Raw genomic sequence first — 16,660 nt, 5'->3', positions numbered from 1 at the left:
GTATAAATTGGCGGTAGTAGTTGGAGAACCCCAGGAGGCGTTGAACATCCTTCCGGTTTTTGGGAGGCTGCCATTGGAGAATGGCTTCCACCTTCTTGGGGTCCATCAGCGTGCCTTCAGGGGAGATAATATGCCCCAGGAACTCAACAGACTTACGATGAAACTCGCATTTTTCTAGTTTCGCATAGAGTCCATGGGTGCGCAGGCGGTGCAACACTTGCCTTACGTGGTCAATGTGTTGAGGCACGGTGGCGGAAAAGATCAGGATGTCATCTAAATAAATTACCACGAAGCGGTCGAGGAGGTCACGGAAGATGTCATTCATAAAGCGTTGGAACACTGCAGGGGCGTTGGTCAAGCCAAAGGGCATGACCAAGTGCTCATATTGGCCATAGCGGGTACCAAAGGCGGTCTTCCATTCATCTCCTGCCTTGATTCTCACCAGGTTGTAGGCGCCACGCAGGTCTAGCTTTGTGTAGATTTGAGCTCCCCGCAAACGGTCCATGAGCTCAGGGATCAACGGGAGGGGGTACCTATCCCGTATGGTGATTTTGTTCAGGGCCCTGTAGTCATTGCAGAGCCTGAGGTCTCCTGTCTTCTTTTTCACAAAGAGGACTGGGGAAGACAGAGGAGACGTAGAGGGCCGAATAAACCCTCTGGCCAGATTTTTGTCCAAATAGTCCCTCAGCGCAGCCAGCTCCGGTTCTGCCATTGGGTAAAGGCGGCCTGAGGGTAACGGAGCGTCGGGGATGAGGTTGATGGCACAGTCGTAGGGCCGATGCGGGGGTAGCTGGTCTGCCTCCTTTTCGTCAAAGACGTCTGCATAGTCCTGATAGGTGGCAGGTAAAGCGGGAGCCGCAGCGCCCAGCAGCAAAGCAGCTGGTGATGGTTCTGGCGATGGTGCTGAAGACGGGGTGTCTACCATCGTTTCCACGGAAGGCGTGGGTGCAGGACTGGTGCCGAACTGGAGCTCCTGATGTACCCAGTCTACCTGAGGGTTGTTGTGGCGCAGCCAGGAGAGACCCAGGATGACTGGAAACCTCGGCATCCTCACCAAGTCGAAAGTTATTTGTTCCTGGTGCTGCTGTATCCACAAGGTGAGTGGCTGGGTTTCTTGGACGACGGGTCCGGAGCGGAGCAGGCGTCCATCAATGGCTTCTACAAGCGCTGGGGTTGCCTTCTCTTGAAGGGGAACGCCGTGTTCTTTGGCAAAAAGAATGTCCATGAAACAACAGGCGGCCCCTGAGTCCAACATGGCGTGGATGAAGAGCCAGCGGTTGTCTGGGAGTTGCAACCGCACTGGCACCAGGAAGGGAGTCTGTGGTGAGTATGGAGTACTGGAGGACCCCAGAATAGGCCCCAAACCGGGGGGTCCGGTCAGGCTTGGGGCTGCTCTTTTACCGGTGGAGCCGGTTGTGGTGAGCGCTTCTGCTTGGCAGGGCAGCTGGAGGCAAAATGCCCGGCTTCTCCACAATACAGACACAGCTGTTGAGTGCGCCGTCTCAGCTTCTCCTCAGAAGTAAGGCGGGGCCGAGCGGTGCCAAGTTGCATGGGCTCTGTGCCTGCAGGAGGTGGAGAGGAGCCGGGGGAGGAAGGCCGGTGGAAGGTCTGAAGGGTTCTGCTGGGGAAGGCGAGAGCCTTTTTTCTGTTTTGGCGGCGGCTCTGTAACCTCCCATCAATGCGGAGACAGAGATGGATGAGGGCTTGTAAAGTGTCAGGGCGTTCACTGCGTGCAAGTTCATCTAGAATTTCGTCAGACAGCCCTTCAGTATACTGGTCAATAAACGCTGCCTCATTCCATGTCAGGTCTTGAGCCAGCAGCTGGAACTCATTGGTGTACTGAGCGACAGAGGTTTTATGCTGAGTAAGAGCCCTTATTTTGCGGTTAGCTGTTTCAGCTTTCACAGGATTGGCATAAGCAGCGGCAAAATGAGCCTTGAAAGCCTGGAAGTCAGATAGTAAGGGAGAATTCCCCACCAGCAAGGGCGTGGCCCATTTGGCAGCTTGCCCTTTAAGGAGGCTTAAAATGAAACAAACTTTAGCCTTCTCAGAAACAAAGTCCCGAGCCCTGAGCTCAATATACAGATTACATTGGGCAAGGAATGCCTGGAACTCATCAACATTCCCACCGAAACGATCAGGAGGATTTATTGGGCAACGTGGGGGAGGTGTACCAGCATTTGCTACAGCAACAGCATTTGTAGCAGCCTGTTGTTGCAAAGCAATCACAGCTTGAGTTAAGTGCTGTACCTGTGCTAGCATTTCCTCCATGGGGTCCACACCTCCGGTTGCTCCGTCTTCCATGGTGGGGATGTGTGAGCGTTGTGGGTGCTGGCAATCTGTCACGGCAGGACCAGGGGGCGTGACACAAGCAAGCAAAAGTCCAGGAACAGTCCGAGGTCAAGCCGGGCAAACCAGGTAGCAAGGTTCAAGCAGGTTTAAATCACAGTCCAAAAGTAGGGTCAGACATACCAAAGTTTCAAGTCCATAAATCACAACAATACCAGAGGAGTCAGAGATGAACGCAGGGTCAACAAAGCCGAAGGTCAAAAGCCAAGGATCAAGCCGAGAAGAATTCCACAAGGTCTGGAGCAGAGATGCAAGGATTCAGGTCCTGAACAAACGACGTTTGCCAGCACAAATGACTGCTGGCAACAGACTTGCATATATACAGTGCTAGCTAATCAACTCATTAGCTAGCCAGGAGTGAGGACAGGATCCTGTCAGTAATCAGGGCTAAGAGATCTTCTGGCACGCATGCGTGCATTCTGCCTTCGCTCTCTCAGCTGTTGTCTTCTTACATTCCTGAGCCTGGTTACAGGTGGAGGCGAGTCTGATGATGAATTACTGGGCTGCAGCAGAGACTGATCCCTTGCAGGTGTTCCCTGGGAGGCTCTATCCTCCTCACCACTTAGATAGCTTTCAGCTACAGGATCCAGTCTTTGCCTTTCTGCTGCAGTACTGTCCTCAGGAGCCTGTTCAGGGTCCTCAGGAGCCTGTTCAGGGGCATCAGCAAAGGCAGGCATGACATCAGCAGGGGCAGGCATGACAATCGCGCCCATTTGCCGCACATCCGATCCGTCCCTCTCCTGGCCCAATTCCTCACGTGTGACCGGGGCCAATATTTGGTTTCGCATACATACAAAAACAGAATCACACACTCACACTTACAAGGCTCCTTTAGAAATAAAGAAATGGAAAATAATCACTTTTACACTAAATGAATGGGAAAGGGAAATGGCAAATACTTTTCTCCTGGCCCAATTCCTCACGTGTGACCGGGGCCAATATTTGGTTTCGCATACATACAAAAACAGAATCACACACTCACACTTACAAGGCTCCTTTAGAAATAAAGAAATGGAAAATAATCACTTTTACACTAAATGAATGGGAAAGGGAAATGGCAAATACTTATCTGATCCGGAGCTTGACCTTCCAAATGAAGAATACAGGAGTAAGAAATTCTAACTAAAGGAATCCTACTGCACACAGTTGGAACCTGCCAACACGTGTGGGTCTCCTGGCTGCAACCCAAGGGATCACATAAGAGTTACCTATAGTAGAGCTTAAGTTACAGAGTTTAAGGTAAAAGATGGCTAGCAGGGCTCAAACTGTTGAACCTCGCTTTTTATAAACTATTTTAGGGGGCTGGCATCTGTACCATCCTCCCACTTGTGGTCCGTCCCATGACCTGACTCTATAGGTTACTACGAGATGACGTTTCTACCTAGAGGGAAGGGGCAATATTGAAATTTAAACCTTTAACTCAGGGTCAAGGTGTGAAGATGGTACCAAGATGGTACCTGGTCAAGGTGTGAAGATGGTACCAAGGCAACCTTTGATGTGTAGAGCGATGGGGCTTGGTCTCAAGCCATAAAACGACCATTCAACAGGAAACTGTCTTTTTGGATGCAAACCAGATACCAAGGGTTACGTGCCTCCTTCCAATTTATGCATGGTGGCTGAAACCATAAAAGTTGTTGTTTGTGCTGACCCATCATGGCGATGCCTTCTTCTTCCTCCGGCAGGGTGTGAGTGTGCAAAGTCATTAGCATGAAAGTGCAGGCAGCATAGCAGCTTTCAATTGAAACAGTCACATCAAGCAAAGCACACAGTCTTCCCAAACCCATAGGTACTTGCAGATACAGTCCATGTGTGTGTGTGTGTGTCAGCAAACACAAATAAAAGCAAATATACGCACATTCCTCAACAGGGGACTGTTGCACCCATATTATCATATTACTGTATTTCTTTAGCTAAACATGTCTGCTCCTTCATAATCCCAGAAGCTGGTGACTTGAAGATCCATGTCTCTCTTCTTCTCAGAATACTGCATTATTTGAGAATCGGAAAGGAATGCGTGGCAAGCATACATTATAAAATTGTTACATTACATTCAGGAAAAATGGGTAAAGAATGCATATATGAAAAACATGAGGAGACCAATGCTCCCTCAAAGCTGTGGGGCCTTGTGAACAAAAGTTCTACTTTGTGAGCTGCTGGCATTAAAGTTGCGAGCAAGTGATTTGGTTACGGCATAAATTAGTTTGCTCTGGAGTCATCCTTTCTGAGCTAAGACAAAAAACTGTGAGCTGGAGGCTAAAAAACTGTGAGCTAGCTCACACAACTCAGCTTAGAGGGAACACTGGAGGAGACTGGTATTAGCACAGTGATGGACAAAAGATGCAATCAAATGTGACCAGATTTCTGATCTTAACATACTCTAGAACTTCTTTAGGCCCAAGAAGCCACACTGAACTGATTTTTAATTTGTGGATGGAGTAAGAAATGTGGGGTTTTTTTTTTGTTATTTAGTGGCTTATACTCTGCTTTCCTCCACAGTGGGAACACAGAGGAGTATACAACCTTGTCCCCTTTCTCTATTTTATCCTCACAACAATCCTGTGAAGTAGGTTAGGATGAGAGAGAGTGACTGGCCCAAGGTCACCCAGCAAAATTCCATGGCAGAACCTGGGTCCCCCAGATCCTAGTCCAAGATTCTAAACTGTATGCTGCTCTGCTTTTATAACTGTACAGAAAGAAGGTGTACTGTTCTAAAAAGCTCTCTGTGCACATTCTAGTGTGTCTCTGTGCACCCTTAGAATTCCCCGGGTCCCTTTGCACTGTTTTCAGCTCCTTGCACTGCAACAGGCCCTAGAAAAATCAAGGACAATTTATTAAGCAGGCAAAGGGATTTCCTTTTGAAAAGGGGAGAGGAGCTAGCTGCAGAAGACCTGCTGTGGAAGCAAAGCTAGTCATAAAGCCTTTGGGATTATAACGAACACTAAGAACAAATTTGCTCATTAGCCACCCTCTCCCTTTTCCCTCATTGAATTATGTGATGACATCACAGACATTGCAGGCTGTTTTCAGCTAAGTGAAAACACGAGAAAATAATTTGGTTTAAGAAACAGCCTACAGCCTTCGATTCTGTCATAGTGTATTAATTCCAATTCAATTTGAAAATGTAGAGAATTAATTTCTGTTCAGTCGTATATTTGTGTTTGACAGTTCTATAGCTTTTGTACAGTGATCCCTTACCTATGCATATTCCAAGACAAATAGTACGCTGTCAGGGTTTATCCGCTGCACTCATTGATTATATTGTCTTAGCTATGCTATATGCCTGGCTAACCTGCCATTTTACTTTGAAGTAGTACAGCACTGACAATATTGAACATGTATACCCACCAAAGTTTTTGCTGGCCTGTGTAATACTGCTTAAGCTCAAGTACATATGGAACTGTCCAGCGTGCTGAGGGAGGCTTACAGACAGGTATGCTAATTAGAAGACCAGTTTCTTCACTGGAGCTCAGTTCAGAGGCCAACTCTTTTCTGAGATGCATAACAAGCAGAACTGTGTGTACTTTGCACCCGCACTCTGGAACAAACTGACAGTTCATTAAGAATTATAATTGCCTCCATAAAGGACACCTTTCCCAAACAGCTGACTTCATTCCTACATTCTGCATTCCCATTTAATTGTTTACTTGAAAAAGGCCTTGCTGAATGGTAACAGAGTACAGCAAAACGTAGTAAACAGATATGATTAAGGAGAGTGCTCCAGGGAGATTCTCAGAACTCAATTCTTAGAGCAGTTGTTTAATATGCATGTGCAGTTTGAAAAGAAAACTTGCAGCATAAGAAGGTGCCATGTAGCCCGTTTTTATGGACTGCTTACTCCCATGTCTTCATCACAAAATAAATTTCCTCCCACCTACTCATTTTTTTAAATTTATTGCTTAAAGGTAAAGTTTTCCCTTGCTCAAAAGCCAGTCGATTCCGATTCTAGGGGTGCGGTGCTCATCTCCTTTTCCAAGCCGAAGAGCCAGCACTGTCTGAAAACGTTTCCATGGTCATGTGGCTGGCGTGACTAGATGCTGAGGCGCACAGAACGCTGTTACCTTCCCACCAAAGCGGTACCTATTTATCTACTTGCAATTTCTTGCTTTCAAACTGCTAGGTTGGCAGGGGCTGGGACCAGAGACAGGAGCTCACTCTGTCATGCGGCACTCGGGTCTCAGAACTGCGGACCTACCAACCTTCCAGTCTGCAGTTCAGCGTCTTAACCACTGAGCCACCGCAGCTTTACCTAGTAGTAAAAAACTAACCTATAAAAACCAACATTTAGACCTATTGATACTAGAATGTCATTTTTTTCTGAAACATTCGTCTAAGGAATATAGATTTCAATTACTTTCAAGTAAATGGATTTAACAGTGATCCGGCTAACAGAGCAAGGCTATTCGTTTTATGCGTGTTGATACAGCAACTCGCACAGACAGTACTAAGGGGGACTAGGTTTTTTGTCAGGGTGTAAAATCCTTGTTGTCTATAGTCATGATTAATTCTCTTTCTGGATCAGCCCAGAGGTCCATCTAGCCTAGCACTCTCTACCTAACATTTTTGGATCTAGACTGCATTTTCCAACAATGGACTGGAACTTTACTGCAGCCTACTGCTCTCAATAAATTATTGGGTGGTGGAGGAGGAGGAGAGATTGGATTTATACCCCACCCTTCACTATTTGGAGGAGTCTCAGAGTGGTTTACAATCTCCTTTCCCTCCCACTCCCCACAACTGACATCCTGTGAGGTAAGTGGGGCTGAGAGAGCTCTCTCAAGAACTGCCCTTGAGAGAACAGCTCTGAGAGAACTGTAACTGACCCAAGGTCATGCCAGCAGCTGCATGTGGAGGAGTGGGGACTCAAACCCGGTTCTCCCACATTAGAGTCCATGTCCATGCTCCTAACCACTACACCAAATTGGCTCTGAAGAATTCCATGAGGGGTGTCTACAGCAGGAAGGGGGAACTGGAAATTGCTCAATTAGTTTGGATCCAAACCTCTGTCCCCAACAGTGGCTGACCTGATGCTCCTAGGAACATACAGAACTTCAGGAAGATACACAAGCCTACAGGACATTTTGGAGATAGTTATAAAACGTAGATTAATTTTTTAAAATAGTGAAATGTTGCATGGCAGTTTTCCTCTGGCTGCCAGATGCTGTGCGCTGACTAACATCTGTCCTCCATGCACCCTAAGTGAGTCAGTTGTGGTTTACCATGCACAGAAAAGCCTTTTAAACTAATTTATGAGCACGGAGGGGGGGGGAGTATGATTAGGTTTACTCTCATGCATTCATCTTGATCCTTGTACAGAACCAACACATGCACAAATTGGCTAGGGGAGGCTGGAGGGGTCAACCCTCCAGAGTACTCAGTGATACATCAACATAGGTGGTGTTGCTATAGTCTAGCATGGTGCCTCATCCAGAATGCTACCAATTTTGAGGCTGTGTGCCTAATGCTGGGATTGAGAGTCAGGATTGGGATTCTGTTAGTGTACCACCCACTCCCTACCTGACAAAGCTAGTCTTGCAGGTGGTTCTGAGGACTCCTAGGCGAGTTGACCTGGGGGACTTCAACATTCATGCTGAGGCTGTCTTGTCAGGAATGGCTCAGGATTTCATGACCTCCATGATACCCATGGGCCTCACGTAATAAATGGTCCTACATATCGTGAAGGTCACACTCTTGATCTGGTATGTTGTTCTGAGCAGGAGGAATGTGAGCCGAGGGTGGATGAATTGACTATGGTTCCTTTGTCATGGACTATCTGTTTGGGTTATACTTACAGGGATACCAAGGCTCTGCAGGAATGGGGGATCTATTAAGAGTATCTGCCTCCGGGGCCAGATGATGGCTCCAGGAGGTTTTCCTGTTGATATGGCTTGATGCCCGGGTTGGCCTCTGGAATGAGGAGATTACCTGGGCAATTGACACGACTGCTCCCAGGCACCCTCTCTCAGGTGTCAGACCCCAGGTAGTCCCTTGGTTTTCTGAGGGGCTGTGGGCGATGAAAAGACAAGGGAGAGGGCTAGAGTGGACAGTGGAGGAAGGCTCAGGCTGAATCCAACAGGACATGGGCATAAGCTCATTGTAAACATACTCTGTGGCAATGATGGTGGCAAGCAGCCCTGAGCCTGCTTTGGCGGGGAGGGTGGGCTATAAATTGAATAAATAAATAAATAAAAACACTTTCCTGCCCCCGTTGCATTTACACCATGTAGGCCAGTAGAGCTGTTCCAGGTAGTCAGAGGCTTGGTAGGATCCCATCTGCAGGAAGAGGTGGACTGCTCGGTGGCCCACTGTGACCGTTTTGCTCAGCACTTTGCAGATAAAATCTACCACACCTGTTCCAACATGGACTCTGCATTAGCAGTGACAAGGTGGATGGTGCCAAGGTGCCAACTTGTCCAAGTCTGTGAGATATGTTTCAGTTTATTCAGTCTGATCCTTGAACATCTGAGGCCTACCACCTACTTGTATGAGCCTTGCTCTTCCAGGTTATTTAGATCTTTTTTTGGGGGGGGCTGACTGGGTTCAAGAGGTAGTTAATGCGTCCTTAAGAGAGGGATTGGTCACCCCAGTCTTGAAACAGGCTGTGGTGTGTCCACTTCTAAAGAAGCCTAAAGAAGTCTCAAATGTTCCATTCTTGAGCAAGGTGGTTGAATGGGTGATGGCTGGAAAACTCCAAGCCCTCCTGGATGAGGCAAATTGTTTAGATCCCTTCCAATCTGGCTTCAGGCTTGGTTATGGGACTGAGACAGCCTTGGTCACCCCAGTGGATGACTTGTGCTGGGAGACAAACCGAGGGAGTGTGACTCTGGGCCTGTCAGCAGCTTTCCATACCATCAGTCATGGCATCCTTCTTGACAGCCTATCTGGACTGGGAGGCACCATTCTGCAGTGGTTCCAGTCCTACCTGTAGGGTAGGTTTCAGAAGGTTATGCTGGGGGACAGCTGTTTGGCCCTTTGGTTTATGGAGTCCCACAAGGTTCCATCTATGTTTTTAACGTCTACATGAAACTGCTGGGTGAGGTCATCTGGAGATTTGGGCTGGGTTGTGACCAATATGCAGATGACATTCAGTTCTTTCTTGCACTTCCAGCTGATTTCAGGGAGGCTACAGAAACCCTGCCTGGAGGCAGTTTTTGGAGTGGATGCAGCCTAATAAATTGACACTTAGTCCCGGCAAGACAGCAGTGCTACCCTGCCTGGAGGCAGTTTTTGGAGTGGATGTAGCCTAATAAATTGACACTTAGTCCTGGCAAGACAACAGTGCTATAGGTGGACAGAAGGCCTGACCCAGGATTTAACGTGTCACCTGTCCTGGATGGGGCTGTACTCCCCTTGAAGTAACAGGGGTCTGGGGGTGCTCTTGCAATGAACATGAAGTTGAACAAACTCTGGAGGACGATGGAGGACAGGAGGGCCTTGCGTGATGTGGTCCATGGGGTTGCGAAGAGTTGGACTCGATTGTGTGACTGAACAACAACAACAACAACAAGGGAGTGCTCTTGGACCCAGGCCTCCTGCTGGATAAGCAGGTGTCAGCTTTGGCCAGGAGTGCCTTTTACCAGCTTTGACTGGTTAGCCAGCTTCAGCCTTGCCTGGAAAGAAAAGTTATGGCCACGGTGTTGCATGACCTGGTTATTATTATTATTAATTAAATTTCTGGACGATTTACAACAGGTTTAAAACAGTATGAAATTTCAGATTAAAGCCAACAGTCAATTATCCTTAATTTAACAGTTTCCAGATGGCATCCTTAATTTTAGTCAAAAACCTACTCTGGGCTGTTCTGCTATTCCATGGGCAGGTTGAGGAGGAGGCCAGTGTGGGCAGAATGGAAGAAAGGAGGGTGCCAGCTATGATGGAAAACCATTGCTGTCCTCAACCAAAGTTCTGGTGGAAAATCTCTGCCTTACAGGCCCTGTGGAATTGCATTAGGTCCCACAGGGCCCTGATGGAAGTTGGCAGAGAGCTCCACCAGGTTGGAGTAGGTTTTTGACTAAAATTAAGGATGCCTTCTGGTCGAGAACTGGATATCTTTAGGGCCAGGGATCACCATCAGATTGCTCTCAGTAGAGCATAATGCTCTCCTAGGGACATACCAGAGAAGATGGCCTCGAAGATACACGGCTCCCAGACTGCTCAAGGCCTTAAAGGTCAATACCAGCACCTTGAATCTGACTTGGAATGCCACTGAAAGCCAGTGTAGCAGGCATGTGCACTGTCCATGTTGTTCCTGTCAGGACTTGCGCTACCACATTCTAAATCAGCTGGAGTTTCCATGTCAGTCTCAAGGGAAGGCCAGTGTAGAGCGAGTTACATCTGGAGGTGAGCATTGCAGGGATTACTGTGGCTAGGTCAGGGCGCAACAGGAAAGGGGCCAATTGCTGGGCTTGGCATAGATGGAAAAATGCCGCCCTGGCAATATTAATGACCTGGGCCTCCATAGTTAAGGAGGCATCCATGACCATGCCAAAAGTCCTGATGGATTGTGCCAGTGTTAGTGGTGCCCCCATCAATGGTGGGAAGTCTATGCCCCAGCCCCGACACCCCCCACCACCACAGAACCTCCATCTTTGTTGGATTCAGCCTCAGTCTACTCTTTTTAACCATCCCACCATGGTCTCTAAACCCTCACCCAGATTATATGGGCCGATGTCCGGGCAGCCATCCAGTAGCAGATAAAGCTGGGTGTTAGTGCCAGTGTTAGTGGTGCCCCCATCAATGGTGGGAAGTCTATGCCCCAGCCCCGACACCCCCCACCACCACAGAACCTCCATCTTTGTTGGATTCAGCCTCAGTCTACTCTTTTTAACCATCCCACCATGGTCTCTAAATCCTCACCCAGATTATATGGGCCGATGTCCGGGCAGCCATCCAGTAGCAGATAAAGCTGGGTGTTAGTGCCAGTGTTAGTGGTGCCCCCATCAATGGTGGGAAGTCTATGCCCCAGCCCCGACACCCCCCACCACCACAGAACCTCCATCTTTGTTGGATTCAGCCTCAGTCTACTCTTTTTAACCATCCCACCATGGTCTCTAAACCCTCACCCAGATTATATGGGCCGATGTCCGGGCAGCCATCCAGTAGCAGATAAAGCTGGGTGTCATCAGTGTTCTGATGACACCCCAGCCCGAAACTCTGCACCAGCTGGGCAAGGGGGCACATATAGATGTTGAGTAACATTGAGGAGAGGACTGCTCCCCGAGGAACCCCACATATTAATGGGTACCTAGTTGACACCCTCTCTCCCAGTGCCACCCTCTGTCCCCGACCACAGAGGAATGAGGAGAGACACTTCAGGACTATCCCCCGAACTCCTACATCGGTGAGGCGGTGAGTCAGAAGGTCATGATCAACTGTGTCGAACGCTGCTGTGAGATCAAGCAACAATAGCAGTGCTCAACCACCTCAATCCAGCTGACGATGGGGATAGTCTTTCAGGGCAACCAACACCGTCTCCATCCTGTGGCCAGGGCAAAAGCTGGACTGGAATGGATCCAGTGCCAATGTGTCATCCAGGAAGTTCTGGAGCTGCTCAGCTACTGCCATCTCAATCACCTTACCCAAATACGACAAATTCAAAACTGGGCAGTAATTGGCTGGACTATAGGATCCAAATATGTTTTTTTTCAGGAGCAGTACTACCATTGCCTCTTTTAGGCCTTCTGGATAGACCCCCTGTCTCCAGGGACAGATTAACAATGTCTCTATCAGTGAGCTCCACATCCTCTCACGACTAGCTTATACCAGCCATGAGGGACACGGATCCAGGAGGCAAGTGATTGGCCTAACGGCATCCAGGATCCTGTCAGCATCAGCATCAAGATTAGATTACTGCAATGCTCTCTACGTGAGGCTGCCCTTGAGAAGTGTTTGGAAACTTCCTTTGGTACACAACACCGCAGCCAGGATGTTGACTGGAGTGGGTTGCAGGGACCATATCACTGCAGTCTTGGCCCACCTACACTGGCTTCCAGCGTGTTTCCGGGCACAATTCAAGGTGCTGGTTTTGACCTTCACAGCCCTATAAAGTTTGGGATCAACATACCTGAAGGATTGCCTAATCCCTTATGAACCTGCACAACCACTACAGTCATCTTTGGAGGCCCTGCTCCAGGTGCTCCCACCTTCTGAGATAAGATGGGCGGCAACCTGGGAGAGGACCTTCTCAGTCATGGCATCAAAATCCCAGAACTCTCTCCCCAGGGAGATCTATGTGGCCCATTTTGTTGACATTTGCCAACAGGTGAAGACCTTTTTTGTTTCATTTGGCATTTCCTCAATGATCCCTCCTTCCTGACCAATGTTTTATGTTTTGTATGTACTCCAACTGGCTTATATGTATTTTAGCTCTGTTCTGTTTAGCTCTTTTAAAAGTTGTTTTAATTAGGTACTTTTGGGAAGGGGTTTATTTTACTGGTCTTATAACGTATTTTATCATGTTATGTTTTAAACTGGTAGACAGCTTAGAGGCCCCCATAAATGCAGAAAGGTAGGATATAAATTTTGTAAATAAATAAAATAAGAAATGTGTGTATGCATAGCCCTTGCAGCGTGATCAGAGACTGTATTTTGTGTGCAGCCTTTGCACATATGCTCTGAACAGAAGCCTACTGAATGGACACAAGGCACAAAGAAGGACTAACAGTGCAATTCTAAGAAGAGTTACACCCTTCTAAGCCTTCAATGGACTTAGAAAGGTGTAACTCTGCTTGGGACTGCATTGAAAATTATCTACTTTAACTGAGCTGGGGATCACCGCCTCACACATGTCCAGAAATAAATGTATTTGAAAGTAAATTCCATTAATTTTAGTTGGACTGAAATATTATTCCTATTATTAAATGTGTCCACAAAGAGGCATCGTTCTGCTTTTAGGTAGGTACACTATCACTGGCGTATGTTTTTATTTCAACAATTAAATCTATTTAAAGCTGCATTATTTACAACATCCCTCTGTCTGAATTATGAATTTTGGGAGGGAAAGATTAAAATTAAAGATATTTACAGGGTGAAAATTGCTTATTATAATATGTTATTCTAATATTCAGAGAGGGTTTTTTGTCTCTTATGAAGAACTTTGCTTGGTACACAAGCAGCCTTGAACCTTAGCAGTGTTATGAAATATGTATTGAGTTATGCAACACCAACCTTGGAAATTAGTTTTGAGCAAACACTAGGTAATGTTCTATAGGACAATATAATTAATGAGATAATTTCTTCCCATTTTGGTTACTTTTTTTAAGATGTAGTGTACAAAAAACCCCTTCTGATACTAATGTCAATACACAATCCTAAACACTTAACATGAAAGTTAGTCTCATTCACTGCAGTGATATTTATTATTAAGCAGGTATGGGTAGGATTGCTGAACACCTCAGATCCTGAATACATTGGCCAATATCTCAAGAACTACTTTAGGCACACCACAGAGCTGTGGAATGCCCAATGGAGTTAGACTTTTTTTTTTTTTTACAGCAAAGCACCAAGACACATCAAAACCTGCTTTGGAAAGCCCTATAGTTTCCAAGTGGTTTATTACATGACTGTTGAAAAAAACAAAGTCCCAAAGTCTAGTGTAAGCATTTTCTTTCATCCTGGTTACCACTTGGAAGGAAGGAAGTTAAATTTACCAGGTCTCATATCTGCTTAGGACAGGGTGTACAACTTTTTAAAAGCCCAATAGTATACACAGATTACCTGTTGAAAGTAAACCCTGGAACATTTGAATAGTTTCTATTATTGTGAAGATTGACTGACACTGCTGCACTGATACTTCAGCACTTCCTAATCCAATTTTAAACAGTTTAAATGGCTACCCTTGAATTGTTCATAGGGCTTTCTGAGATAAATATGATCTTCCTTTTTAAATGATTTTAGAACAAGAAAACATTGTATAGGTCTTTTTTGCTATCAAGCATATTGATTGAAATTTAGTTCCATTTTAAAATTAATGGGAGCATAGAGGCCAGGGTGAAGCCCTTAGTAAAGCAAATTGAAGAATGTGAATCGCTCATGTGGATTTCAGCAACAGAGACAGGTTTTGAAATCCGTTAGTGAACTTCCCACCCCTTGCTTAAGCGTCAGTCATTTTTGCTCTGCAGCAAAACAAGCAAATGCTGGATGTAAATGAGAAATATGCAGACATTAGAGGAAAGAATGATGATGGTTTGGAGGGAAGTTTTTACACTGGTCTCTTTGAAGACTGCAAAACAACAACACCAACAACATTAATAAGCCAGGCTAGGAACAACAAATGAAGATTTTAAGGGGCAGACTCTCTTAAGATGGCTAGCAATTTCATGTCATTAACTACAAAACATGAAAGGAAGTGTTACCCTAGATCCATGCTTCCATTCACTATCTCCTTTAAAAATACAATCTCCATTCATTCTTCAGTTTAATTCAGTAACTCGAATCAGTGAATATAATGTGGATAAGAGTTCCCTGCTTTATTTTTTCTTACACTCTACGGCCAAAGGCTGCATAGATTTTCCTTCCAGCCACCTGTTTTTACACAGTGCTGCATCTGTCACGGTTTAAGGAGAAAGCCTGAACATCTTTTTATGTGCCCTTTCAGGGTTTTCATTTTTCTGGGAAATACCTATCAAGACAGAACCAGTGCTTCCTTATATTAATTACATTTCCCCACCAAGATTTTGTCAGTGTGAGTCACCTGTTTTAAATCGTAGACTATAATGAAATAATACAATTGAAATCATCATTGTCTGTACATCCAGGGTTATAGTATAAGGTGCTTTATGTCTGTGCCATGATTTCACACATTATAACGTTAGGAGAATAACAGAAAATGTTTTTTCTTATGAGGAAGAAAATATCTTTTCATAAGAGATTCTGCATACTCAAACATACAGAAACTTGCACACAAATCTTCCCAAAGTACTTCCAATTATTATCTCTGCAGCATTATCAAAGTACTTGTGGTAACATATAAAGGTAAACTATTGCACAGCATTTTATTTCTGTTGTTGAACCTCAAAATATTGAGGGCCCAAATAGTGTGTTAAATATCTAAACAAGTGTACAGCCTTACTGAAATCAGAAGCAAAAGCAAAAAAAGAAATTCCACATTGTCTATCAGCAATTAAATGCCAGCAATGAAAAAAAATCCACTGACTAACAGTTTCAAATATTGCTTTGTCTGTCTGTATTAGATACAGCAGCAAATAAAATGTATCCAACCTACTAAAACAAATCCATGTATTTCACACCATGGGATACAATAAACATGTTCAAATAAACCAAATTATAAATTTTGCAGATCAAATCGTAGGGGAATGTTTAACCTTAAACAGATTTATAGCCAGCCTTGGTCACACGCATTTGGCAATTCTTTGATTCCAGTGGATTTTGCTTCCAAGTAAATATATTGCTGACTTTTTAACTTGCAAATAAATTCCAGTTGAGAATTGTACAGGATCACAGCCAACCTGTTGAGTCCCTGCTAAATAACAGTTAACACTCACATAAAATTCTTAAGGCACTTCATGAGTATTATTTCAGTCATTTGTTGCAGCAGTAGGTCAGTTTGTTATAAAGTAGGTAACAATTGTCACCTCCCTATCACAGAATAGTAGTTTGCACACAAGTTCTTGTAGTCAGTTTCTGACAAGGCTGTGCTCTGAATCAGCATTTCCTAACTCCAAACACACACTCTTCGCTACCTATATATGCCAGAATTGACACCAGATCATGGAAATCATTACCCCCACCCATTATGTTTACCTGAAGCACAAAGGTAGAAGCGGTCCTGGCCCGAGAACTCCAGTTCAATGAACTCATACAAGCTCTGCCCGAGGGATTTGAACAGCTTCTTGTTAAGATCCTCCTTCACCAACGATGACATTGCCTTGTCTTCAATCAAGGCCAATGCTGCTTGTTTTCCTTCCTCCTAGGGTCCCTCCAGGTGTCAGGGATTTTGACTCGGTCGCACAGTGGTCAGGCCACGGCCCCCAGCTTTGAATTTTGCAGCTTGTTGGCCAGAGGAGCAGAAGCAACGCCATTCAGTATCCAGCCCAGCAAAAAAAGCTTTGCCGCTCTACTATAGTTCACCAGGGTGCCAAGAGATTCCCTCCTGTGGGTCTTAGCAGCCCCCTGATGATCACAGGGCACAGGCATCTTCAATACCAAAGCGGCAAGAAAGCTCCATTCGCACTAACTCATTCTTGATTCCATTATCCCAGTCAGTTAACAGCTGCCTGGAGGTATTGATTGGGATGATCCTTCCATTAAGGATATTACCACTGGCACAAGAGGAGACAAGAGCAGGCGCTACATC

General features: G+C 45.7%; 1 protein-coding gene across 1 annotated transcript in view; it reads right to left on the bottom strand.

Annotated features, from left to right (window-relative positions):
- Nucleotides 1–16,228, bottom strand: part of LOC107113554 (exocyst complex component 1-like) — a 24,711-nt gene extending 8,483 nt beyond the window's left edge. The window contains exon 1 of the mRNA XM_015414904.1: nt 16,108–16,228. Coding sequence (XP_015270390.1) covers nt 16,108–16,228 — 121 coding nt within the window. The remainder of the gene's footprint in view (nt 1–16,107) is intronic.
- Between the last annotated feature and the right edge of the window lie 432 nt (nt 16,229–16,660).

The sequence above is a fragment of the Gekko japonicus genome, unplaced genomic scaffold (genome assembly GCF_001447785.1).
Source record: "Gekko japonicus isolate JY-2015 unplaced genomic scaffold, Gekko_japonicus_V1.1 scaffold2718, whole genome shotgun sequence".
Classification (NCBI taxonomy): Eukaryota; Metazoa; Chordata; class Lepidosauria; order Squamata; family Gekkonidae; genus Gekko; species Gekko japonicus.
This window is presented reverse-complemented; position numbering and strand designations above follow the sequence as displayed.